The 26444-nt window shown below is 40.4% G+C and overlaps 1 protein-coding gene across 1 annotated transcript in view; it reads right to left on the bottom strand.

The window, feature by feature from the left end:
- Nucleotides 1–26110, bottom strand: part of melk (maternal embryonic leucine zipper kinase) — an 87763-nt gene extending 61653 nt beyond the window's left edge. Inside the window, exons 1-2 of the mRNA XM_059969113.1 lie at nucleotides 26060–26110; nucleotides 14368–14449 (exon numbers count right to left, since the gene is read on the bottom strand). Coding sequence (XP_059825096.1) covers nucleotides 14368–14428 — 61 coding nt within the window. The 5' untranslated portion in view covers nucleotides 14429–14449; nucleotides 26060–26110. The remainder of the gene's footprint in view (nucleotides 1–14367; nucleotides 14450–26059) is intronic.
- Nucleotides 26111–26444: the final 334 nt, after the last annotated feature.

Below are 26444 nucleotides of genomic sequence, written 5' to 3'. Positions count from 1 at the left end.
CCCTCATCTATATGCCTGGTCACCTCCTCAAAGAACTCTATCAGGCTTGTTAGGCACGATCTGCCCTTCACAAAACCATGCTGACTGTCCCTGATAGACCATGATTCTCTAAATGCCCATAGATACTATCTCTAAGAATCTTTTCCAACAGCTTTCCCACCACAGACGTAAGGCTCACTGGTCTATAATTACCTTCTACCTTTTTCGAACAAGGGGACAACATTCGCCTTGCTCCAATCCTCCGGTACCATTCCCATGGACAACAAGGATATTAAGATCCTAGCCAGAGGTTCAGCAATCTCTTCCCTTGCCTCATGGAGCAGCCTGGGGAATAATCCATCAGGCCCCGGGGACTTATCCGTCCTAATGTATTTTAACATCTCTAACACCTCCTCTCTCTTAATATCAACATGCTCCAGAACATCAACCTCACTCATATTGTCCTCACCGTCATCAAGTTCCCTCTCAGTGGTGAATACTGAAAAGAAGTATTCATTGAGGACCTTGCTCACTTCCACAGCCTCCAGGTACATCTTTCCACTTTTATCTCTAATCGGTCCTACCTTCACTCCTGTCATCCTTTTGTTCTTCACATAATTGAAGAATGCCTTGGGGTTTTCCTTTACCCTACTCGCTGAGGCCATCTCATGCCCCCTTCTTGTTCTTCTCAGCCCCTTCTTAAGCTCCTTTCTTGCTACCCTATATTCCTCAATAGACCCATCTGATCCTTGCTTCCTAAACCCCATGTATGCTGTCTTCTTCCGCCTGACGAGATTTTCCACTTCACTTGTCACCCATGGTTCCTTCACCCTACCATTCTTTATCTTCCTCACCGGGACAGAATTATCCCTAACATCCTGCAAGAGATCCTTAAACATCGACCACATGTCTATAGTACATTTCCCTGCAAAAAACATCATCCCAATTTACACCTGCAAGTTCTAACCTTATAGCCTCATAATTTGCCCTTCCCCAATTAAAAATTTTCCTATCCTCTCTGATTCTATCCTTTTCCATAATAATGCTAAAGGCCAGGGAGTGGTGGTCACTGTCCCCTAGATGCTCACCCACTGAGAGATCTATGACCTGACCCAGTTCGTTAACTAATACTAGATTAAATATGGCATTCCCCCTAGTCAGTCTGTCAACATACTGTGACAGGAATCCATCCTGGACACACTTAACAAACTCTGACCCATCTAAACCCTTGGAACTAATCAAGTGCCAATCAATATTAGGAAAGTTAAAGTCACCCATGATAACAACCCTGTTATTTTTGCACCTTTCCAAAATCTGCCTCCCAATCTGCTCCTCGGTATCTCTGCTGCTACCAGGGGGCCTATAGAATACCCCCAGTAGAGTAACTCCTCCCTTCCTGTTCCTGACTTCCACCCATACTGACTCAAAAGGGGATCCTGCTACATTACCCACCTTTTCTGCAGCTGTAATAGTATCCCTGACCAGTAATGCCACCCCTCCTCCCCTTTCCCCCCCCCCCCCCAATCCCTTTAAAGCACATAGCCTCAGCATGGTTACAATTGTTTGGTTGTTATATGCCATGTAATATGACGTGGGCAACCATGGTCTTTCCATGGCCATGATTGCTCTTGGCAAATTTTTCTACAGAAGTAGTTTGCCATTGCCTTCTTCTGAGCAGTGTCTTTACAAGATGAGTGACCCCAGCCATTATCAGTACACTTCAGAAATTGTTTGCCTGGTGCCAGTAATCGCATGATCAGAACTTGTGTTATGCATTCCTGCTCATACGACCATCCATCATCTGCTCCCATGGCTTCATGTGACCCTGATTGGGGATGGCTAAGCAGGTGCTGCACCTTACCCAAGGGTGACCTCCAAGCTAGTGGAAGGAAGGAGCGCTTTATACCTCCTTTGGTAGAGAAGTATCTCCACCCTGCTACCCATATGGTTACAATAATCGAACCATAGAACCCATATAATCCTTTTAAAATAAGTGCTAAACTCACACTACCCCATAACCCTCTATTTTTCTTTCATCCATGGGACTGTGGAAACAATCAGTATATGTTGCTCTCATTTGGAGAGGAAAGATGAAATCTTGATAGTTCAAGAAGCAGAGAATGGGCTGGAAAGTAAAGGTAAGTTAGAGTAAGGGTTCTATCTTCAAGAATTAGAACCATAGAACATTACAGCACAGAAACAGGCCTTTTGGCCCTTCTTTGCTATGCCGAACCATTTTTCTCCCTAGTCCCACTGACCCGCACCTGGACCATATCCCTCGATACACCTCTCATCCATGTACCTGTCCAAGTTTTTCTTAAATGTTGAAACTGAGCCTTCACTTACCACTTCATCTGGCAACTCATTCCACACTCCCACCATTCTCTGTGTGAAAAAGCTCCCCCTAATGTTCCCTTTAAACTTTTTCCCCTTTACCCTTAACCCATGTCCTCTGTTTTTTTTTCTCCCCTAGCCTCAGTGGAAAAAGCCTGCTTGCACATACCCTATCTATATCCATCATAATTTTATATACCTTTAGCTTGCATAATTTCTGTTTACATGTATAAATTATGAATTTCTAACAATGTTTTCTTTTCTATACTGTGCAAAGATTACTCATAAACCTGGATTAACTGTTTCATTGTAATCAAAAACTGAATGTTGCTTTACAGTGAAAGCATCCATTTCAGCATTTTTTTTTAAATTGATGAACAGCACAGGTTCCCTCACTAGCTGCTATAATCAAGATACTGCAAATAAAGTAGTGTTGGGCTCAATCTTTGTAGAATTCCTTTATCTCAGCTGAACAATAATGAAGCTATTTCCATCTTTATCATTTCCTTTTTCCGAAACTGGAAGAAAGCAAGAAGGAAAGAGTCCAATTAAATCATCAGAAATCTACACACATGACTGAATTACACAATGTAGAATTATCAACCTGGAATTGTAGATCTGATACAGTATATGAAGAAACCATTTTGCACACTGAGTTAATGTCAATGAGCTAAGCTTAATTCAAAGAGAATGGCTAAACATCAAACTAGTAGAATGGTGCAGGCCAAAAAAAGAAATGACCATCTAAACATCAATGAAAAATTGCCCAGGAGGAAGGGTCAGTGTCGGATCTGCTCATTTTCGAGTTATACGTTAATGATTTGGATGACAGAATCAATGGCTTTGTGGACAAGTTTGTGGATAATACAAAGATAGGTGATGGGCCAAGTAGCGTTGAGGAAGCAAGGAGCCTGCAAAAAGACTAAAGGACAATGGGTGAAAAATAGGAATAAGAACAGGAGAATGGGCAAAGTAGTGACAAATGGCAGTAGCGTAGGGAAGTGTACAGTCATGCACTTTGGTAGAAGGAATAAAGGAACAGACTATTTTTTAAATGGGGAGAAAATTCAGAAATCAGAGGTACAAAGGGACTCGGAGTCCCAATACAGGATTCTCTAAGGTTAGCGTGTAAGTTGAGTTGGTTGTAAAAAAGAAGATTAATGCAATGCTTGCATTAATTTTAAGAGGACCAAAACATAAAAGCAAGGATGTATTGCTAAGGCTTTATAAGGCATTAGTCTGATTGCATTTCAAGTATTGTGAACAATTTTGGACCACATATCTAAGAAAGAATGTGTTGGCGTTGGAGAGGGCCAAGAGAAATGACAGGTATGAGGAGCTCTGTGCTTGTACTCACGGGAGTTTAAAAGACTACATTGGGACCTCATTGAAACCTACCGATTATTGAAAAGTCTAAACAGAGTAGATATGCAACGGAGGTTTCCAATTGCGGAAGAGTCTAGAACCGGAGGGAACAGCCTCAAATAGATGGATGTCCCTTTAGATATGCAGAGAAAGAATTCCTTCAGCTAAAGTGTGCTAAAATTCTTTGGAATTCCTTGTCACAGACGCTGGAAATGTTTTGAAACTACATTACCAGGGGCCCTAAAAATAAGTGCAAATGCAAAATTAATAATTATGACATCTGCAAGTAGTCACCCTCTAAAATCTGCTCAAGATTATACATATGGATGAAAACAGCCAAATTAGTAGATTTCAATTTTTTTTGTAGTTTGGTAAAGACACTTTTCAAAATCCTGGCAATTTTACAAGGATCATGGCCAATTCACTTCCAGTGGCAATAATTCACATCTATAACTGTGAATACATTAATAAAAACACTTTAGGAAGTTTGGATATCACTGACAACGTCCCAGTCACCCTCATGATCGGCAATTTTCCCCAGGTCTGCTGTTTATGCATTGTTTGAAAAATGTGTGGGCTGCCAGTGGTCAAGGAAGTGAACCTTTAGGGAAGGAGAATGAATGCAATGTATCCTTGCCAGTATCAAATTTCTTTCGAATTAACAGATTACAACAGGGGTGTCAAACTCATTTTAGGTCACGGGCCGGATTGAGAAAAATGCGACTTCATGCGGGCCGGATCAGTTGTGTGCGCGCGTGCTCCCACAGCTTTCGTTGTCTTCATTTTTTCAACCTGCTCTCATGTGTCTCAGTCTCTGCTATATCTAAAATTGTTTCACTTTACGAATTTCATTTTTTATGAAGCAGATTGCCTAGCAAGCATTCTTTTTATGATTGTTATTAACTTACAGACGTAGATGACAAGAAAGTAGGCAACGAGAAAGAAACAATGCTATTTCGGCTAAGATTGTTTTGGGAGCCATACCTTTTCCATTAATAAACCGTTTGAAATCAAGCATTAGCAAACACAAATGTAGACCTAAGGGTGTCAAACTCAAATACACAGTGGGCCAAAATTTAAAAATCGGTACAAGTCGAGGGCCGGAATGGTTCAGCGTTTATTGCAAAACTTATTGAAATTAATTTATTACACATATTAACCTGGAACTAACAAAGCTTAGGTTATTGCCTACAAAAACAACATTGAACATTAAATAAATAAAAAATCAGTTGCATTTATTTCTTATGGCTTTATCTGCAGCTTTTCCGGAGTAATTTCTAATGAAAACATTTTTCCACAGGTCAACACTCTGTGATTCACACTAGTCTAAGCCAAATACTTGGCATCTCATCTTGGATGTAAGTTCATCAATGTTTGGAGTCAGGCTCTGAGCTGAGGAAATCCTCAGAATTGAGTGAAGGTGTTCATCAGAAAGACGATTCCTGTGTGATGTTTTGTTTATCTTCATCAAAGAGAACAGTTGTTCACACAGATATGTGCTGCCAAACATAGAGAGCATTTGAGCAGCTTGGGTAAGCAGCTGGGGCATGGTGTTGGGAATGAAACGTAGAAACTGTGCAGCGCCCGAGTCATACTTTGCCTTGAGTGTGTCACTACATTGGAGTTCAATCAGCTCCATTTGTATGTTGGTTGGTGCGCTTTCCACGTCAGCTGCAAATGGATTACTGAGCAGTTCAAACCTGCTTTTTTGGGCTTCAAAGTCGGCAAATCGCCGTGTGAAGTCGGCACCAAGTATGGTAAGTTTTTCAGCAAACTTTGCATGTGGGAACACTGCGGTAGAAACCTGCTCTTTCATAGGTTGGCAACACGGAAAATGGCACAAGTTTTCTTGCTGCATCTGCATCTCCCACTGGCGCAGCTTGGTTTTAAAAGCCCTCACTGCAGCGTACATGTCTGTGATCACACGACCCCGCCCCTGAAGCTGCAGGTTGAGCGCATTGAGATGGCTCGTGATGTCACACAGAAACGCCATTTCACAAAGCAACTTTTTATCCCGGAGCTCTGTTGTGCCTTTCCCTTTGCTTTCCATGAACTGACAGATCTCCTCACGCAACTTGAAACATCTTTTCAGCACTTTTCCTTGGCTTAGCCATCACACCTCTGTGTGATAGGGCAAATCATTATATTCTGAACCCAAATCCTCCAGAAACGACTTGAACTCGCGGTGATTTAAACCTTTGGCTCTTATGAAGTTAACTGCTCGTGTTATGGTGCTCATTATATGTTCCATTTACAAGGCTTTGCCACACAACGATTCCTGGTGTATGATGCAGTGATAAGCTGTCAGCTCACCTGCGCCGTTTTCCTGCCGCATCTTCTCCCGGGTCCTGCCCACCAATCCACTCTTTTGACCACACATCGCAGGCCTCTGTTTCTTGTCCAGATGCTTGTATTTGTCGTGGTGTTTCGTTTCATAGTGTCGTCTTACGTTATATTCTTTAATTACAGCCACACAGTCTCCACACACAAGACAAACAGGTTTGCCCTTTATATCTACGAACATATACTCTGCCTCCCACCTGCCTTGAAAACCCCTGTTTTCAAAGTCCACCTTTCGTTCAGCCATTTTTGGGGTGAGGGATAGCTGAAAGTTGACCACACGTGACTAGCGCCATAAGGATGCTGATGAGAGAGTAAGGCAAGCACGAGCAATGCACTGGCAGTGCATTGTGGGATTTGTAGTATTAGTGGTGCATGCAATATACCCGCAGGCCAGCTCTAATAGAAAAAAAATATTCATTAATGATATTCAGGAAATAAACCAGGGAAACCGAATAAACACTAAAAACCCTGAAAACCTGGTACCTGAATAAACTCAGCATTAGCCATATCATACGCCATAGGCGCTTCGATTACTGGGGCCAGCTTTAATAGTAATTAGATATTATCTCGCGGGCCAAAGATAATTCCACCACGGGCCGGATTTGGCCTGCGGGCCTTGAGTTTGACATATATGGATTACACTCATGCTTGTAAAGTGAAAGGCACATGGTTGAAGATAGTCACTGGTTGTTACTTTTATGCCACAAATGTTGCTTGCCATTTATTCATACCCAAATATTGTTCCATTCTTCTTGCATGCTGATCCAGAGAAAGCATCGTTATTTGAAGAGTTTCTTATGTAACTGAACCCCATACATTTGGCAGTAAACATCTCCAACCCAACTTCTTCCCTATGAAGTAGCTGAAGGTGGTTGCACTGCACTGAGAATCCTTCAGCAATGTCCAGAGCTAAAAGGATCAACTTCTAACAACAATCATCTTACATTTGCTAAGTTTAGCTCAAACCATGGGGAAGAGTTATCCATTGACTCCAATACCAAGTAGGTCAACACTTAATAGACAAAATACTTGAAACTATTATTTGAGTTCCACTATTCTTATTTAAACATTGCATCCTGTTTTGGAAACTCGGCTGGAAAACTTTACTCAAAATGGCCATGGGAGGGAGCTGAATTAACAGGGTTCAAACATCACTTACTTTTCTGGCGACTTTGTATTTTCTGGAAATGCCCAGTGTTTACAGAGTGGGTAGACAACAAACATTAGAAAATAATTATTTTCTTCCCTCCCCTCAAACCACAGAAAAGTCCGTTCAAAGAGACAGCAATCATTTTCAGGTACAGAAAAATATAGTCACATCTCTTCGACCCTCACCAAGTTACAGTCAATACAGGTGGATGGGATGGCAACTGTTCTCCCCACAAACACCAAAATCTGCAAAGTGTTGTGGACACGGCTCAGCACATCATGGAAACCAGCCTCTCCTCCATAGATTCTGTGTACACTTCTTGCTGCCTTGGTAAACAGCTAACAAAGACATCACCAACCCCAGCCATTGTCCCCTCTCCATCTATTGGGAAGTTACAAAAGCCTGGAAGTGTGTACCACCAGGCTCAAGGAATCTTCAATCCTACTGTTATGACTATTGAACAGTCCTCCAGTATAATAAAATGGACTATTGTCCTCACAATCCACCTCGTTACGACTTCACTCCTTATCGTCTACTTGCACTTTCTCCAACTGTAACACCTTACTCGGCAATGTTATTGCTTTCCTTTTTACTATCTCAATGAAGTATTGTAATCAATTGATCTGTATGAAGGAAAAGCAAAACAAGTTACTTCACTGCACCTTGTACATGGAACAATAATAAGCCAATCTCTCAATATTTGCTTTTCCAGGAGATTATACCACAGAACCGCATATTTTATATATTTTTTAAAACTTATTATTTTACTTAGTCTTTTGATCTTAATTGTGTTTTGGAACTTTGTGACTTATACTTTAGAGTTCAATCAAGTGATCTAGTACTCTGCTCTCCTCAAGAGGATTCCATGAGGACCATAAGCATGAGTTGTACCGATCTGGAGACCAGAGATGGGGCACGGGGCCATGATCAACTCCATTTCTCAGCAAATGGAGCGTTGAGGAAGAGGATGAAAATGCAGAGGATGCAGAATGCAGAGGAGGCTGGGTCAGTAGTTGCTCTTCATGGGTCAGGCCGGAGGTTGGCAGTTGCTCCCCACAGAAAGACTGAAATTCCAAGACATGTGATCATTGGTGTAGAATGTAGGTTATATTGGTCTTCTTCAGTTTTTCAGTTCTCTTTCTTTCTGCTGATTGGCAGGTGGCAATATGTTACTTTTTGTGGGTGATGGAGGGATTGGGAATTTGAGATTTGAGGTCTGATGATCTTGTTAGTATTTTTTCATGTGAGCATGATGTGATTGTCACTGTTTTTTTTGCATGGGAGAAGCTTGTGGGTTAGGGGTTTGACGTATTAGCTGTCATGTCTAGGTAAGTAATCTGTTATTTTTTGTGTGAAGGAGGGGTTTGGGGTTTACAAGTTCTGTTTCTTTTTTGTTTGGTGGGGGAGGGGGGTTGATGTATTTTCTTTCAAATGACCTCCATGGTTTTTCTGTATTTCATGGCTATCTGGAGACGACAAATCTCAGTTGTATTCTGCGTACATACTTTGATAATAAAATGAAACTTTAAATATCCACAGGGGCTTTTTAAACCATCCCACTGAAAAGCTGGAGGCTACAAAGCTGTTGTAAATGTAAAATCAATCCCATATAAATGAAAGAAAGTGCAAGGGCAGATGGAAAACGGCACAGAAGTTCTAATCTAGAAGTATGTCATTACAGGCCCTTCATGCCACATTTAGTCTCCACATGAGCACAGGTACAAAGGTGAACTCCAGTAAAAGGAAAATAGTACCAGAAGTAGAAATTTGATAAACAAGCACTAAGTCCAAAACATTACTTCAGGCACAAAAAAGGGAAAATCTGCAGATGCTGGAAATCTGAACCCACACAGAATGCTGGAGGGACTCAGCAGACCAGGCAGTATCTATGGAGAAAAGTACAGTCGATGTTTCGGGCCGAATCCCTTCGGCCTTTCAGGTGGCGAGTTCTAGACTCCCATCAATCATTGTGAAAATAAACTTCCTCTCAAACCTGATCCATTTCTTCTATTAATTAATTACTTCAGGCAAGTCACTTGGGGCAGCCACATGATCTCAGAAATGAGTGACATAGAAGGAAGCCATTCAGCCCATCATTTTCAGGCTAGTCAAAATCAACTTTATAATGATCTTGCTTTCTATTTCTTGGTCAAGAGTGCTTCACTTTATGACTTGCCCTATATTTCAGATATTGCTTAAATGTAGTGCTAGCTTTTGCTTCCACCATCCCTTTCAGACCATGAGTTCCAGACTCCCATCAATCATTGCAAAAATGATCTTTCTCTCAACCCTGATCTATTTCTTCCATTAATTAACTTAAATCTATGCTTCCAGTTATTGACTTCTCTGCCAAGGGAAATAAATCATCTTTACTCAGTCTAGGCCTCTTCTTTTCATGAAACACCAGTTAAATTTTCTCAGTCATCTTTGCTCCACAAGATACAATTCCACATTAACCACTCCATGTAACTACATTTTACTAGCCTGATACAACTTTGTAAATGTCACATGCACATTCTATAGTGCTATTAAATCTTTCTTGTTGTGTGGTGGTCAGAACAGTACACCGTACTGCTTTCTGTGGATTCCAGCATTCCGCTGTGCAAGCTTCTTAATTTGCTGCTATTTGCCTTTCTCAAAAGCATTCTCACACTTCTCTAGATTGCATTCCTTTATAATCCTGAAGGATCTTGGGCTAAAACATCAACTATTTATTCATTTCCATAGAGCTGCATGACCTACTGAGTTCTTCCAGTATTTTGTATATTGCTTTGGATACCTTTAGCCATTTTTGTGGCTATCCAGCCTGTGTATTTCCAAAACTGAATATTCCTCCTCCTAAATATCAATGTCTATTTTCCCCATCTTTCACAAAGTCTGATATAAAGAATTTAGTAAATTTCTTTTTTCACTAAAATTCATTAAAAATGCCTCCATGCTAAAGTTGATGCTTATCTCAACAGGACCTTCTCCCTTCTATAGAAAACCTTAGCACATTCCTTACTTTTCCTTGTCAATATATTTTCTGTACATCCACTTTAACTTCCTAATTCCAGTTTAAATTTCCCCTGTACTTACCCAGCATGTCACTGAGCCCACTCATCGACTTCTAAATACACTTGATTTAGTAATGACAGAAGGATTAAATATTATTAATGTCTCTGTCTGATACCACTATCTCTGATCATTTGTGTACTTTTAGATGCCCTCCTGCCTGAAACCAATACCCCAAAATAAATTAGAGTTTAAAAACAGGTCTTGAAGCTGCAATGCAATTTAAATTCTTTGAGTTCACAAATCACCGTCTGTGAAAGAAAGTGCCATACTTCCATGCAGGGAAACTGTGAGAACATTCTTCCAAAGTTTTGCTTATACATTTCCAATTTTCTGATAAAAGTGGAGACTGCACTATTTGCTTGGATTAAATTGAAATTCTCACCCTGCAGTTTCATATTTAGAATGTTCATCTTGTCATACAGATCGGCTAGGTATGCTACATCGCCATGTAGAAGTTTAACCTTGCTTCCCAACCTCTTGTTGACTTTGAGCAAAATTTCAACCAGTGTCAAAAAAAAAAATCAAAGAAACACATTCAGTAGCAGCCTTTTGACAGCCAACACACTTGTGTGAAGAAGCAAGCATTCAAACTCTTCATCGTTATCTTGGCAAAACTGGTGAAATATTCTGCTATTTAATGGGTGAGCTTTAACTTTGTTGATGGCAGCTATTACAAGAGTCACGCTTGAAAAAAAAAGGTGCTGGCTGAGGTTTTTGGCTGCTAGGTGTTGATGATGAATTACACAATGGATTGCAAACAGACTTGGAATTTCTTTTTTTCATAAATGCCACTAAACCAGCATGGCAACCTGTCATATTTGGTGTTTCATCTGTTGCACAAGAAATCATGTTCCTAATTGGAATACTTTTATCCTCAATATACATTTTGAGCTCATCATAGATTGACTCTACATTGATAGATTTTTATGTTTATACAAAAGAGAATCACCATTTTTGTAAACTGTACATATCATTAGCAATGCCTCTTTGTATCGCATAGTTGACTTATCCAGTTGTACACCAAATTCTGTTTATTGTAGCTCTGTGCATAGATGATGCTTAATGTCTTCACTCATTGCATCAATAAAACAAGCCACAGAGTAAATATTGGTATCCATTTTGAGAAGAGTGGCGAGGAATTCTGATACAGCAGGCATTATTAGTCTTTCACCAATTGTATGAGGTTTTCCACAATGCTATCATTTTGGAAATGTTATAAGAAGCAATGAGACCACTATCAAGGACATTTTTAGCTTTCTTAGCAAATGTCTTGTGTGTCTAATACTTTTCAAATGCTTCTTTCATCTTCTGGAACTGATTAATACCATAAGTAGCCTTTTCAGGGTGTCTTTTGCAGAAGTGTTCCTGCAATCTTGATGGTTTCATGGTTTCATTAGACAGTACAGTATTACAAATAAGACCATAAGATATAGGAGCAGAATTAGGCCATTTGGCTCATACAGCCTGCTCCACAATTCAATCAGAGCTGATCCTATTTTTTCCTTCTTCTCAATCCTATTTCCCATCCTTCTCCCCGTAACCTTTGCTGCCATGTCCAATCAAAAACCTATCAATCTCTGCCTTAAATACACCAATGACCTGGCCTCCACAGCTGCACATGGCAACAAATTCCACATATTCCAACAAATAGTGATACATGGGGCACCACTGATCTGACAGGAATGGAATAAAACCATACCCTAGATCTGTAACATTGTATTGATGCACTTTCTGTAGTTTCTGATTCTTAGCAGGATTAGAATTCAAGGCTTCACAGCCTTCAGACTCAGAGATGGTGCCGTACGTATTTATGTACAAACATTACATTGACAAGGATTCACACTGGAATCTGAATGTTGGTCAAGATTGAGCTGGTGTTTGGCAAGCTACATTTATACTATTCCAGTTAGAGCAATTGACCAATCACACAAGATCTCATAATTATAGTGCCATACTTAAGGTGCTGCTTTCCGCCACCCCCGAGAATTTTAAACACCTTTCCCTATGACTTTTATTTCCCCTCATGCACCTCATGTAACTACCCACTTAGGGGCGGGGGTTGGTACCGGCCCCCTTGAGAATCACGGGCAAGATTCTTGATGAAGTCATTTTCAATCAACTCAATATCTTTCTGACTAAGAACAATATTCTGGAAAATTTTCTGTCAGGTTTTAGAGCAAGCCATAGCATGGAGACAGCCCTCACCAAACTTGCCTATGACCTTCGGCTCAGCAATGCCAACAGCATCCCAGTTCAAATTCTTCTAGATCCAAGTGCTGCCTTTGACACAATTGACCACAGCATTCTCCTAAGTCACCTTAGGAACTCGATTGGCCTCTCTGGTAATGTTCTTAACCGGTTTCAGTCATTTTTGTTTTTAAGGACAGAATTATTTGTCTGTCTTAGAGACCAATTTTCTAAGAGATACAATGTATCTTTTGGTGTTACTCAGGAAAGCTACTTTGGTCCCCTTCTCTTCTCCTTATATATGCCCCCTTTAGGAGACATCATTAGAAAGTATAACTTGATATCCACTATTATACAGATGACACATAATTATAGATCTCGGTGGAGTCGGATAATGATACCACCCTATCTTCTCTAACTTGTGGTCTGGCTGCAATAAACAACTGGGTGGGCAATAATTTCCTAAAACTAAATGAAGGTAAAACTGAAGTACTTTTGGTTGGTCCCAAAGCCAAAAGTGGTAAACTTAGGAACTTGGTTACCCTTGTAAAATCAGAAGCCTGGGTATTATTCCCAATTCAGATTTGAATTTTAAATGCCACATAAAGAAAATGACCAGAGCAGCATTTCTACACTTTAAAAATATTGCAAAGATACATTTGTTTGTCATGTAATGATAACAATTAATTCAGCCTTTATATCAAATAGACTAGATTACTGCAATGCACTTTTTATTGGCCTTCAAAAACTATCTACTGACAAACTTCAATTCATTCAGAATGCCACTGCTGGAGTTTTAACCAAAACCAGGATGAGGGAACATATCACTCCTGTACTAGCTACTCTGCATTGGCTTCCTACATATTTTAGAATTGATTTCAAAGTTCTCCTACTTGTTTTTAAAGCTGTCTATGGTCTGGGACCAGAGTACACCACAGAATCATTTTCATTTTATAAACCTGCTCAAGTTCTTCGGTCTTCTTCCATCTTTCTCTTAAATTTAAAGAATCACCCTCAAAAGAAAATTGGCAGGTCAACTTTTTCAAACTACACTCCTAAACTGTGGAATTCAATACCTAAACCTACAGGTATTGCAGACTCAATTGACACTTAAGCGCCAGCTCAAGCCTTATTTATTTAACTTTGCTTTTAACTAACATCTTGATGTCTTTTATTTTCATGTTTCTTTTTATCTTATTTTCATATTTGTATTTTTATCTCATTGTAAAGCTCTTTGAAGAACACTGTCTGTATGAAAAGTGCTCTATAAGTAAAGTTATAAATTATACTTTCTACACCACTTCAAGTCAACTTTCCCAAATACATTATCTCACACTTCTAGATCACATTCCTTTTACAACTTCTGTCCTAGTATATTTTGGTTATCAGTCATTGGCTTCTTTTCTTTTGCTTTTATCCTCCCTTGTATTCTCCATGTATCAGGCTAAGATGCAGAACTGGGCACTCCCATTGTTTTCCTAAATGGATGGACATTTCTTCTGAACACTTGCTACCATTTCCTTAAATGCTCCATTCAAACACTGATACTCCTACAGTGCTTCACTGATATACACTTAAGTAGCTACTTCACATCCACTTTTATAAACAAGGCCTTTTATAGAAGACTGAAAGCCAATAACATTAGAAATTTTAAAAAAAGAACACAGGCAAATCTATGTGCTGATCACTTTAAAGCAAAAATAAAATCACAATTTCTCATGCCAACTGAAGGATGATCTTTCTAAATGAAGGATAAATTCAAATATATAGATTGATGAAAAACAATTTTTTAAAAATTGAGAGTAAAAATAGCATACCAGCATATTTAACTTTAAAACCTTTCATGTAATACATGTATCAAGGGCAAACCTGCACAAAATTTCTCAAGGCACATTCCAGTGTAAGAAAGTGGTAGAATAATTTTAGAGGCAAATTTAAATAATAAGATATACCTGAACCAATAGTTTCCTGTAATTCATAGTGTTTAAGTAGCTCTTCATTATCAATAGCCATTGTAGACCTTCAAATCTGCACCTGAAATATTTAAAAAGCATTTTAGAATAGTTTCACATCTATATTCTACACCAAGGTATCTCGACCAGGATTCCATGGAACTGCCAAGGATTCTGCGAGAGACCATGATCAAAATGAAATAAACAGTTTTTTTGAACTTCGTGCAACGCACAATGCTAGCGCTCACAGTGGTAGTTAGTAATCGAGCAGTCTACTACTCTATTGGTGTAGTAAAAAAAAATTGGAGGGAAATTTTCATTCCAATGATGGTCTGGTGTGGCGATTTGTGAAGAGGTATGAGAAGGAAGAGGAGGTTAATGACAAAGAATTATAAAATTCTGAGTCACTTTACTGCACTAGTGCAGCAACGAAAACAAAAAGTCTTTTTCACAAAACTATACAAATCTGTTTACACAACAAATACACAATCTACAAACAAAGTAGTAGTCAAGCAGGCGCTAAATGGTGATTCCTTTGCTTGCATCTTTGGAAACAGTTCTATTTCCATCTTTAATATCTCTATTTTTCCCTTTCAGGGTTCTTTTGAAGACCCTGACCTGGAGTTACTTGCTGACTTCGGTTCTTTGTGGGATTGGCACCCGCTCTCGGGGTGTTATGACTGGCTGTTATCTGACGTGCCAAGGGTTCGGCCTAAGAGTTCAGTTCGCCTTTGGAGGCCTAGGATTTCGGGGCTCTGGAGACGGGCGGATCGAAGGTCAGTGTCCTGGACCGGTGTGTCATAGGAACTGGAAGATCTTTGGCTGTGTGCCCAGAGACCGGAGATCTTTGGGCACAGAGCTCAGAAAAAGTGATGCAACTGACCTTTGACATTGTGAACCAACAAGTTGTTTATTAGGTCTCTGCTCTTGCTGTGAAAGGAGACATCTCTTTCTCTCTTATTAGGGAGAGAGGGGGGAGGGGCAAAGACGAACGAGCCTGTGGTATGCCAAATGCAGGGTAAACACGTAATCTTTGGAGTACTGCAAGTTTGTGTCTTTGCTGTTGCTTTTGCTGCACACTTCAGTGCTCGATGGCGAGTGCCAATGCTTTTTTTGCCGGTGGGGAAGGGGGTTCATTGCTTACTGCCACTTATGGGCAGGAGGGGAGTTGGGGGGAGACTTTGGGGTTCTCACATTTAACTGTCATTCATTCTTTGAGGCACTCCTGTTTTCATGGATGGTTGCAAAGAAAAAGCTTTTCAGGATTTATATTGTATACATTTCTCTGACATTAAATGTACCTTCGAAGTATTTACAAGACAGTGAATACATTCAAATTAAAATGCAATTATTACTGTCTATATAACAGTCAATTCTCTTGAGGGGTGGCCACCACTCTCGGAGATCCCCCACGGTACCCACTGTGACCGCATACTCCCTTTCCAAGGACAGCCAGACATGAACATTTCTTCGGAAGAGGGGCAGGCAGTCGGGCCAGGGCAGAATCCTCGACTTTCCGCCACCTGAATGGCCATCTTGGCCAGGCCCACAGCAAGACCACCCGGAGATCTGCCTCGCGTGCTATCCAGAGGCCTGGGTCTGATGAGTATATCCATCCCATCGGGTGGTGGTGCAGCTGGAACCCTTCCACCTCCCTGAGCCCCATCGTCACTTAGGGTGATAGGATGGGGACCAGTCTCCTCGCAACTAGATCACCAGAAGCACTCTGTCTGGATAAGACTAACCCCATACCCTCAACAGCTCTTGGTAAAAGTGAGGCAGCACAACTGATGCTGTCTATTGGAAGCTGCACATCCTCCTGCAGGCAATGTCCCCAGTGGAGAAAGTGTGTCGCCAGTGCATGACATCTTGGGGGTGATCGCTACACAGGCATCTCTGCAGGGTCCTGAGGTGAAGAGACACCAGCTAGGTGCGCGCACACATCAATGACTGACTGCCTCCCACAGTCGGAGGACTGAGGACTGCAGCAAAGACCCAGTGCTTCCTGTTGTCATCCACCAGCCTCTTCTGGGACCCGGAGTCAAAATCGGTGGATGGGACTAATGTAATCAGCCGATACCATATCCTTACAATGAAGGACACTTATTAATGGTGATCCAAGTTGTCCTATTCCATTGTGTCTAGTCTGTGGCAAACAGCTTACTAATTGGAGCAAAGGTTCCAGCAAAATTGAAAAGACACAGAACTACAAATCAGTTATATGACAGCTGATTATTTTAAACAACTATTGGAATCTCAAAACAAACAGTTTAAAGCTTTTAAAAATAAAGTCAGTCAGTAAAAAGATTCAGAAAACAAGTGTACAATGTACTGTGTATGTTCATCAAAATGGCTTCTTTGGTTTGCTAGAGTAGGAATGCTTTTATGTTTGATAAGTGTTTTCTCTCGCAGTTGTTTAAGCTTTGGACTTACTGATATGGGGATTGTATTCATTTGTTAACCAATGGGGAATGTTATTTTGTCCTGTGAGGCTGGGAGCTTGGGGGGGTTTTGCGATCTTTTCAGGGGAGGTGGGAAGGAGATGCCAAGGAAGGTGGACGTGCGCTGCACTGCCTGGTCGACCACCAGGGTGTTCCCAGGTGCGAGGACGTGGAGGTCGGAGGAAAGTGACGAGGGGTCGAATGGTTCGATGGTTGAGCTCCAACAATGTGCACTAAACTGACTGAACTTTGATAAGTTGGCGCCTTTTACTTTATTTTCTTTTCCTTCATATATACTGTATTGCATAGTACTCTTTTAGTTTTAGTAAAATCTTTAAAGTGTATTCTATAACGCTATCTGGTGTGAGTTTGATATGGTGTGTGTGTGTGCGGCATAAACTTGATTCTCACAGCCCCTGCGTGTACGGGAGGTGGGTTGGTGAGAGGCTGGATCTCCTTTTCCCTTAGACATGTACCAGCCTGTTGGGTAAGTGTTACACAAGTTATTTAGTAGCTTCAAGACCAGTTCACTTGAGAATGTTTTAAAAAATTATGTGAAAACCGGAACAAAGAACACACCAGTCTCCTGCTACATACAGAAATCGGACGGCTTTTCAGAGGAAGAGTTCTCAAAGGGTGTTTGAGCTGACAGGTGAATTGCAGGAGTGCTTCCAGGAAAACAGTAGGTGAGATTTTGCTAAGTGCTCTGAAGATGAAGAATGGCTGCAGAAACCAGCCTACTAAACAGACATTTTTCATCATATGAACCAGCTGAACAAGTCTCTGCAAGGCCCTGGAGATAAAGTTTTGACGTCAAGTGACAAGATTCTTGGATTTAAAAGGAAACTGAATCTTTGGAAAAATAATGGTGCAAAAGGAAATCTTGAAATGTTTCCATTGCTGCTCAGGCTTGAGCATGAGGAAGGATATTAAAAAGTCTTGAGTCTTATTGAAAACCACCTAGAAGAACTGCAGAACAAAATTGGACAGTATTTTTCCTCCTTTTCAACACAAGTCTATGACTGGGTGAGGGACCTCTGACTCTACTGCTCAGCCCAAGAACTTGACTTTGAGAGGAGGAAGAACTTTGTGAGGTGCACTCTGATCATGGACTCAAGACCGGATTTACTGACCTATCCCTGAACAAGTTCTGGATTTCTGTGAAAGAGTACCATGCCAATCATAGGAAAGCAATAAATATTTTGCTGCAGTTCTCGACTCTTAAATGTGTGAGCAAGCTTTTTCTTGTTTAACAAGCATCAACAGCAAGGATAGAAGTTGTCTCATTTCAGTTGAAGGTGAAATCTGTGTGTGCTTATCTCAAGTTTGACCTAGAATTGATAAATTTATTATGTTTGCCTTATGAGATTTTAAAATTTATGAAAGGAGGAAATAGTAATTGCAAGAAAAGTAAGTCAAGCTTAACTACCTGATACCCCTGCCCCAAGGCAGGCTGGCTAAAAATTCATTCTCTGCTCAAAAGAACATTGACAATTATTCTTGGATTATTATATCTGCAACTTACCAACCATATTAGTGCACCGTGAGCTCTAGATATAATAATTTTTATTATTCAGGACTCCCCGAGATCTGAAATTATTTCAAAGGTTCCTTCAGGGGAAAAAGGTTGCGAAAGGCTGTTCTACACTTTACAGGTTGTCAATATCTAAAGGAAAATTACAGGAAAAATGGACAAAATCTTTTAGAAGCTACTTTATTTTTCACGATAAGAGATTAATCACATAATTAACATTTAATTGATTTTAAATAAATGTTTTATCTGCTCTGAATGCAGTTTGCACCCATATTCTCTCAGATGAAACTATTAATGCAAAATGAACACAAATAAATGATAACTGAAGAATTAGTGTTATTACAATAAATACTAATGTTTTAATGTACTATATCATGTTAAAAGGAGCATTAGAGATAGAAATGCAAAATTTTCAGAATCAGGTTTAATATCATTGGCATAATTATGAAATTTGTCTTTTTGTGGCAGCATTACAGTGTAATACATAATAAAAATCTACAAATTTCTATAAGAAGTACATAAAACTTAAAGAAGTAGTGTAAAAGGGAAGGAAAAGTAGTGAGGTAGTTTACATGGAACTATTGTCCCTTCAGAAATGTGATAGTAGAGTGCAGAAGCAGTTTCTAAAACATTGAATGAGTTTTCCATCTTGTGTACTTCCTTCTTGATGGTAGCAATGAGAAGAGGGCATGGCCTGGTTGATGGGGGTCCTTAATGATGGATACCAGAATTTTGAGGCATCGCCTTTTGAAGATGTTCTCAATGCTGGGGAGGACAATGCCCATGATGGAGCTGGCTGAGTTTGCAACTTGTTGTGTCTTTTTCCGATCAGTTTTAGTGGCCCCTCCAGACAGTGATGCAACCAGTTAGAATGCTCTGTAGGAATTTTTGAGAGTGTGGTGACATACTAAATCTTCTCAAACTCCTAATGAAACAGAGCTGTTGTGCCTTCTTTGCAAGTACATCAATATATTGGACCCAGAATAAATCCTCAGAGATGCAGACACCCAGGAACTTGAAACAGCTCACCCTTTGCCCTACTGATCTCTCAAAGAGGATTGGTGTTTTTCCTCAATTTTCCCTTCCTAAAGTTCACAATCAATCCCCTGGTCTTACTGACATTGAGTGTCAGTTAACCCATCTTATCTTTGCATTCCTCCCCCCCTCACTATCTGAAATTCTGCCAAAAATAGTTGCATCATGGACAAATTTATAGATGGTACTTGAGCTGTGCCTAGCCACTCAGTCATGAATGTAGAGAGATTAGCGCAATGGGCTAAGCACGCAACCTTGAGGTGCACCAGTGTTGCCTGACAATAAGGAGGAGATGTTACTTCTGATCTGCACTGACTGTGTTCTCCTGATGAGGAATTCAAGGATCCATTTTCAAAGGGAAAGGTACAGAGGTCTAGAGGATGTAGCCAGGGTCAGAGATTTTAGTTTTTCCAGAATGATTAGCCAAGCTGGAGTTGTTTATTCTTGAAACAAATAAAATTCTGAGAAAGATAGCCACAAGGGGAACAGTATCTTGCAAATTCCATAGTTCACATGGCTTCCTTCCATGCTATAATGATTCAATGACAGACAGTCCCTTCGGATGTGTACCATTCCCCTCAGTGATGTACTTGGAGGTCATCCTTAACGTCTGTAAAATTGAACACAAGTTAGTAGAAACTCTAATGGATTTATTCCTCAGCAACTTGACAATGAACCTGCAAGAATCCCTTCAAAAAGCCATTACTCCCTGTTTTTGGCATGATATTCCAGATAATGTAATCGAGATCAGAATGAAAATCCTGGGTGTAATAGGAAGAGAATAGCAGACAGGAGAAATTTCTTTGCGATTAGAATTACAAGGATTTAGAATTCTCTTTCCAGGTTTCCTAGACAGGCCAAAAATTATATTAATATTCAAAATCAGTTTGTATTAAGGAACATTACTGAAAATATACAAGAATAAGGTAAGCAAATGTATTTTAAACTATTTCATTGAATTTGGGTGACTGTTGTACTGTATGGACCAAGCAATGCATTTCTGTATTATGAGAGAAGTGTATTTATCCTGGAATTCAGAAAATACAGATTAAACAGAAGATCTGGGAAAGGACAGCTATGACAATAGATTTACTAGATACTGTGGAGGAAGTGCAGGTCGTATTCAAAATCAGAGGATGAAAAATGCCAACTGTATAGCAAATACTTAGTGCAAATAATAAAAATGATTACCAGGTACAAATGTATTGACTAATTATATTCAACAAATAAAAGACTGACCATTTATGCAACGGCAAAAGCAGAGGGATTTGGGAAGCACATAGAGAGCAGGCGGGAAAAAATTACAGAACAAACGTTGTATCAGGTCCTCCTTCCATGATCCACTCTCCTCGATCAAATTCCTTCTTCTTCAGCCCTTTACCTTTCTCACCCGTCAGGCTTCAACTATCACCTTCAAGCTTGTCCTCATTTCCCCTCCCCCCACCTCTTATCCTGCATCTTCCACCTTCCTTTCCAGTCCTAATGAAAGGATTAGCCTAAAATGTTGATTGCTTATTCACTTTCATAGATGATGCCTGATGTGTTGAGCTCCTCCAGCATTTTGTGGATGTTGCTCTGGCATCAGCCCATGTTTCATTTCACCTGTTTCATTATTAGCAAAACATACAAAATAGAGACTTCCCCAGCCTTTCACATTATACTTTTGGAACTTCAAGCCCCACTTTACCTCCACCCTTTCCTTATCTACACAGCAGCCTTCAATTATGTTATCTACAGATATGGAATTGGCTTCTGCACACAGTTGATCATGTTCTATCATCCTTCAATACTCTACAGCCATTTGCTAATTTTATGCATAATCTTAGGAACAATACAACTTATCCAATTCCAAATTGTGACTGCTTTCCTTGTGTCAGACATGAAACCTTCATTCCTCTTGTCACTTCCAAATATAAATATTTTGATGTTTGCTGTGGTTCATTTTGTTGTGCATCTTTCATAAATTATAAATTGCATTGAGATGTTGGAGAGAGAATTTCTCACAATAACTTTGGGAGAATACAATTATTTGTATCTTATTGTTGGAGACATTTCAGAGCTGCGTCAGGGATGAACTTCTGGCAGTATTTCCAATCAAGTTCTGTGGAGAGGTGGACAGAGATTTAGGAAAGAATGGCACATTCAGGGCATTAAATTATAATCACTCAGAGATTCTAATGCTTCCACTAACAGAATACCAGCATTTGACTTCCTGAAAATCTCTGCTGTCGGAGTTGTTTCAACACTCAAATCTCTACAATGGGGTTCACTGATCACTAGACAAACAATGTTTTGTAAGGCAAGTATAATGATGCTTTATACAAGCGTTCAAGTGGTTGTTGCAGCCAGAGGAGGTAGCAGGGATAATCTCCCACTACCTATGAAATGCGCCCAATAGCGTGTGTCTCAAGTAGCCACTGACAACTAAGTCAAGCTTCTGATCTTCATGTGGGGTTTAGTTACTGAGCCCAGCAGAAATGTTTCTACTGAAGGAGAAGATGCAAAGGCAGGTTACTGGAGCCTTAAAACCAGTTGCTTTGAACAAATGGGGCTCATCAGCTTCGACTGACAGCTCACTTAGAAGGGAAACTCTGATCTCAAACCTCTGCTGCTTTTCAGCTACACACACTCATGGGGAAGGCTTCAGGAGTAAACCCCGAGGAAATATCTGAAGCTGGAGTCCCTAAGTCAGTCCTATATTGAATTCAACATCGACTAGCAACTCCTGCAACACCAATGGTTCCAAACTGTATTAGTTTCTGCCATTCCTTTGGATTTATCAGCTCCATGGAGAGCGTGAGTTTGCTTCATGGGCAACAACTTGCTCTACGTACCATACGGTCCTGGCTTGCGTACTGGTATGCATGTCATGTAGACAGCTGGGATGCAACATCTCATGGTCAACCCCAACCAGAGGGTCTCAGTCTCAAGTGACTAGTGCGACAAAAATTGTGCAAAGATTCACTGCTGTGTTCGCAAGCTATGTTGATGTGTGAACAGACCCTTTCATGGGCAAGAACTGCCACACCAAATTTCAAATCATGTCGGTATTATGATCATGTGCATGCAAGAGTCTGCACCGCTGAATTCAAAACAAAACCCTGATACATTGTCACTTAACTTGCGAGAAGCAAGCACATAAATCTCACCAAAGTTTTCAGAGAATGACTCTTCCAAGTTTGTTAATGTTCATTTGGTAAAATATTTGGATACCTCAGGATAGAGCATTGCTGCAGTTTGAAGTAATTACACATTTTCAAAGAAGGCCCAGTGAAACCACATCCATTGCTGTAAATCTTGAACAACATAATCTCCATATTTAAGAAAAGGTGGAGGCTCAAGGAGTGAACTTCAAAACAAAAAAAACCCCACAAAATCCTTGGCTTTGCAACAAGGCAGAGAAAATGGGAAGCAACAAAAGAACTGGAGAAAATTTTGCCTACACTCTGGCTCCTTTCATTACCTGAAGATATCTAATATGAATAGATTACTTTCAAATCAAAATGTAATCATATCCTACATCACTGTGATTTTGCATGGCAAGATAACACATGGCTAGATTATGTTTTGGCAATCCAATACCGTGAAATATTTTGAACACAGGAAAGTAGAAGCCTTGAAGTCTGCCCCACTAATCAGTACATTTACAGCTGATCTACTCCTTTTCCATATCAGAATTCCATAGTGTAAATCTTCCTTACCTCCACATTAAACAGTTCTAATGATCTAGTCTTCACAATTCTTTGGGTCAAAGAATGGCAGAGATTCAATTCTCTACTTGTGGTGAACTACATATACCTGTCTGGACACGCCCCCTGCTGACTGCTCCTGTGGCTCCTCCCACAGACCCCTGGATAAAGGTGATTGTGCCACTGCTCCTCCCACAGTCCAGGGTAGTCATCCGGCATGGGCGTGCTCTGTTTTACTGCTCATAAAAGCCTTTCAGTATTTATTCTGCTTCCAGTCTTTTGGAGTTATTGGTAGTGCATCACACCTATTCCCTCCCTGCTTCTTACTTTGTCAGCCCTCCTCCACCACACTCACACACACTTCCCCCTACCTGCCCTCTCTGCTCTGGCACATACACTTGGAAAAATCCTACAGCCTGCTCCAGTGTACAAGTTTGCCAGGGTATAATAATTTTTTTTTCAAAAAAGCCAATCCAAACCTAACCCAAACCCATAGTTTTATTGATAATTTGACATGTAGGACCAATTAAATTTGGTCAACAGCCAGGCTCATATCAGAACTAGAACCTGATTGCAAGCAACCATTTCCCTCAATTCGTGCCTATTCATTTAAAGAAGCTTATCCAATATTCTACATACTGTTCAAGTTAGATTCATTCAGTCAGACTCTTTAACTCTGGTCCTGTTGGTCCTACCAGTCACATTGCAACATATTCAGAATAGTCCAAATCATGCACAATATTAATTACACTGACCCCACACTTCTGGTCAACTCAGATCACATCTTATTTTTATATCTGTGCTGGTGGCTTGCTGCACAACATACGGATTAGGGAAAGAACCACCCCAGTTCGGTAGTTTTCACAGCACTTCACTACAAGTTTTATCTTCAGGCAGGGCCTTCATTTCCCAGCTGTCACTCTGTGTTCCTTCCACGCTTGTCAGTGCACGAAGCCACCATCCTGTGTCTGGCATACTCAAATCAGTATTCAGAATGCACTAACATGGCACATTCAGATTCATGGGTGTCTGGAGCAGCATCAGTAATTATTGATTTTAGTCTCATGTTCTTCATTAGGAAACTATGGAAACTGGCCATCTTTAACTCATTCATGTTCACCCTACCCTCGCTGCTTTCAGTCTACATCAGCTTGCCCACTCTTGATCCTCAGCCTAGTAGACCAACAGGCGAGCAGTAGCAGGTCCTGTTCCTAGATATCAAAAAAGGTACTGATGCAAGTCTCCCCTAGCATTCTCCACACCTGAAAAGATCACAGCAGATCTTCTAATGATCTCAACTTTATTTACAATAAGACTTAAACTGGTCCAGATCAGAACCAAACCTGGAGATAATACATGCCTCACCCCAAAAACCAACCTGACATGACTGAGTACATATAGTGAAGTCCTGTCTCAAGGGGCAAGACCCCACTCCAGGTTAGACTGGTGCAAGATTTACAACACCACTCACATTAATGGAAAATTGACATTGTAAGTAAGTTCTTTCAAAAATCTTTTGTCTCATGTTCAATCATTTGAATAAGTGTTAAAGTTTTTCCTTTCATTGTTAAAGTAATAACCACAGGTAAATTGGTTTATTCTTGTCACAAGTATTGAAGTATACTGTAGTGAAAAGCTTGTCTTGCATACAGATCAATTCATTATGGAGTGTGTTGGCATGACATAGTACAAGGTAAAATAACAGCACACAGGATAAAATTCAAAGTAAATTTATTAGTGAAATACTTATACGTCACCATAAACAACCCTGAGATTCGTTTTCTTGGGGGCATACGCAATAAAGTCAAGAAATACAATAGAATCAATGAAAGATCACATGAAAGACAAGCAACTAATGTACAAAAGACAACTAACTATGCAAATATAACAAATGATAATAAATAAGCAAATAAGTAAGAACCTTCAAGGGTCCTTGAAAGTGAGTGGGGGGGGGGTGTTGGGGAAGAACTGAGAGTGTGCAGAGTCTTTGGCTGCTTTACACGGGCAGCAAGAAGAGTACATGATGTCAATGGAAGGGAGATTGGTTTCCATGATGCATCCACAACTCTGCACTTTCTTGTAGTCACAGCCATGTTTTAATCATTTCCTTTTCAATATTTAAATTTTCTAAACATTCTAATTGAATGTTTTATACTCAAGTTTGTTTTAAATGGGAAAATAAGTTGTGAAGAGATTAAAGATCAACATGAAAGACAGGAAATAAAGTTGAAATACAATTAGGAAAGCAAATGGAATTATAGCCTTTATTGTAAAGAGAATGCTACATGAAGTACCAAAAGACCGTATCAGTGTTCTGTGTACCCTTATGGATAATAAAAGGATTACATGCAGGAGGGAGTTCAGAGAAATTTCACTATATTAGATTCTTGAAATGAAGGGCCAAGCAGGAAAGTCTTTTCATCATTGGTATTTCAAAGAGTAACAGATAACCTTATGGAAAAGCAGCTGATCATTCAGTATAGAGTTTATGGGGGAATTGCAAGCTGCAGGAGCGAATGATAAGCTCGTTCAGCAAAATCTGGGCCATCAGACCAGCATTTTACCCATCCTCCTCTTTACGTCACAACGTTAGGAGTGAAAATTCCTGGTATTTTATCACCAATTAATCGCTATAACGAACGAAAGTCACTATAAAGACTAGAGTGACAACACTCCAAAGAAACCAATTGACTGTTAAGTTACTTCAAGGAAAGCTGTTACATAATTGGAAGCTGTTTTTCAGACACCATCTCCAAATAATAAATGTTTCCTTCGGCCAGTTTGGGTGAGAGCAAGCCAAATACAGTAATCGAAAATACAAAAAAAACTACGTGTTGAAAATTTGAAGTAAAAAGTACTTAAAAAATTCAAGTCAAGCCAAAAATCTACGGGGGGAACGGGGTTAATGTTTTCGATCAACGGCCGTTTTTATTGGAAATGTGTCCCAGTCCCCAAAAGAACCGAGAGACAAGATAGGTCTAAGTTCTCCCTACCTTGTCTTGGCAGAACTCTGATCTCCCGTCCCGTCCTGAGCTGAGACTCGGCTTTATTTTTAAAATCGCTCGAGCCCAACGATCAAATTTCCCTCCTTCAAACACAACTTCCTGTCCAAGCCAGACGGGCCAATCAGATGCACACTGGACGGACGGGCGTTGCTAGAGGGCTCGGCTCGGCCCGGCTCGGCTCGGCTCGGCTCGGCTCGGCTCGGCTCGGCTCGGCCATGCTCGGCTCGGCTCGGCTCGGCCAGGCTCGGCTCGGCTCGGCCAGGCTCGGCTCGGTCTTTGGTGGGTCGGGTCGCAAAGTCATTTACCAGATGCGAGCCCCAGTCGAAGGTGAAGTAGAGGCACAATATCCTTCCTTCCTCCTTCTCATTTCCGC

This window comes from Hypanus sabinus, chromosome 5, assembly GCF_030144855.1.
Source record: "Hypanus sabinus isolate sHypSab1 chromosome 5, sHypSab1.hap1, whole genome shotgun sequence".
NCBI classification, from domain to species: domain Eukaryota; kingdom Metazoa; phylum Chordata; class Chondrichthyes; order Myliobatiformes; family Dasyatidae; genus Hypanus; species Hypanus sabinus.
The sequence above is the reverse complement of the archived record's forward strand: the minus strand, read 5'-3'. Positions and strand labels throughout refer to the sequence as shown.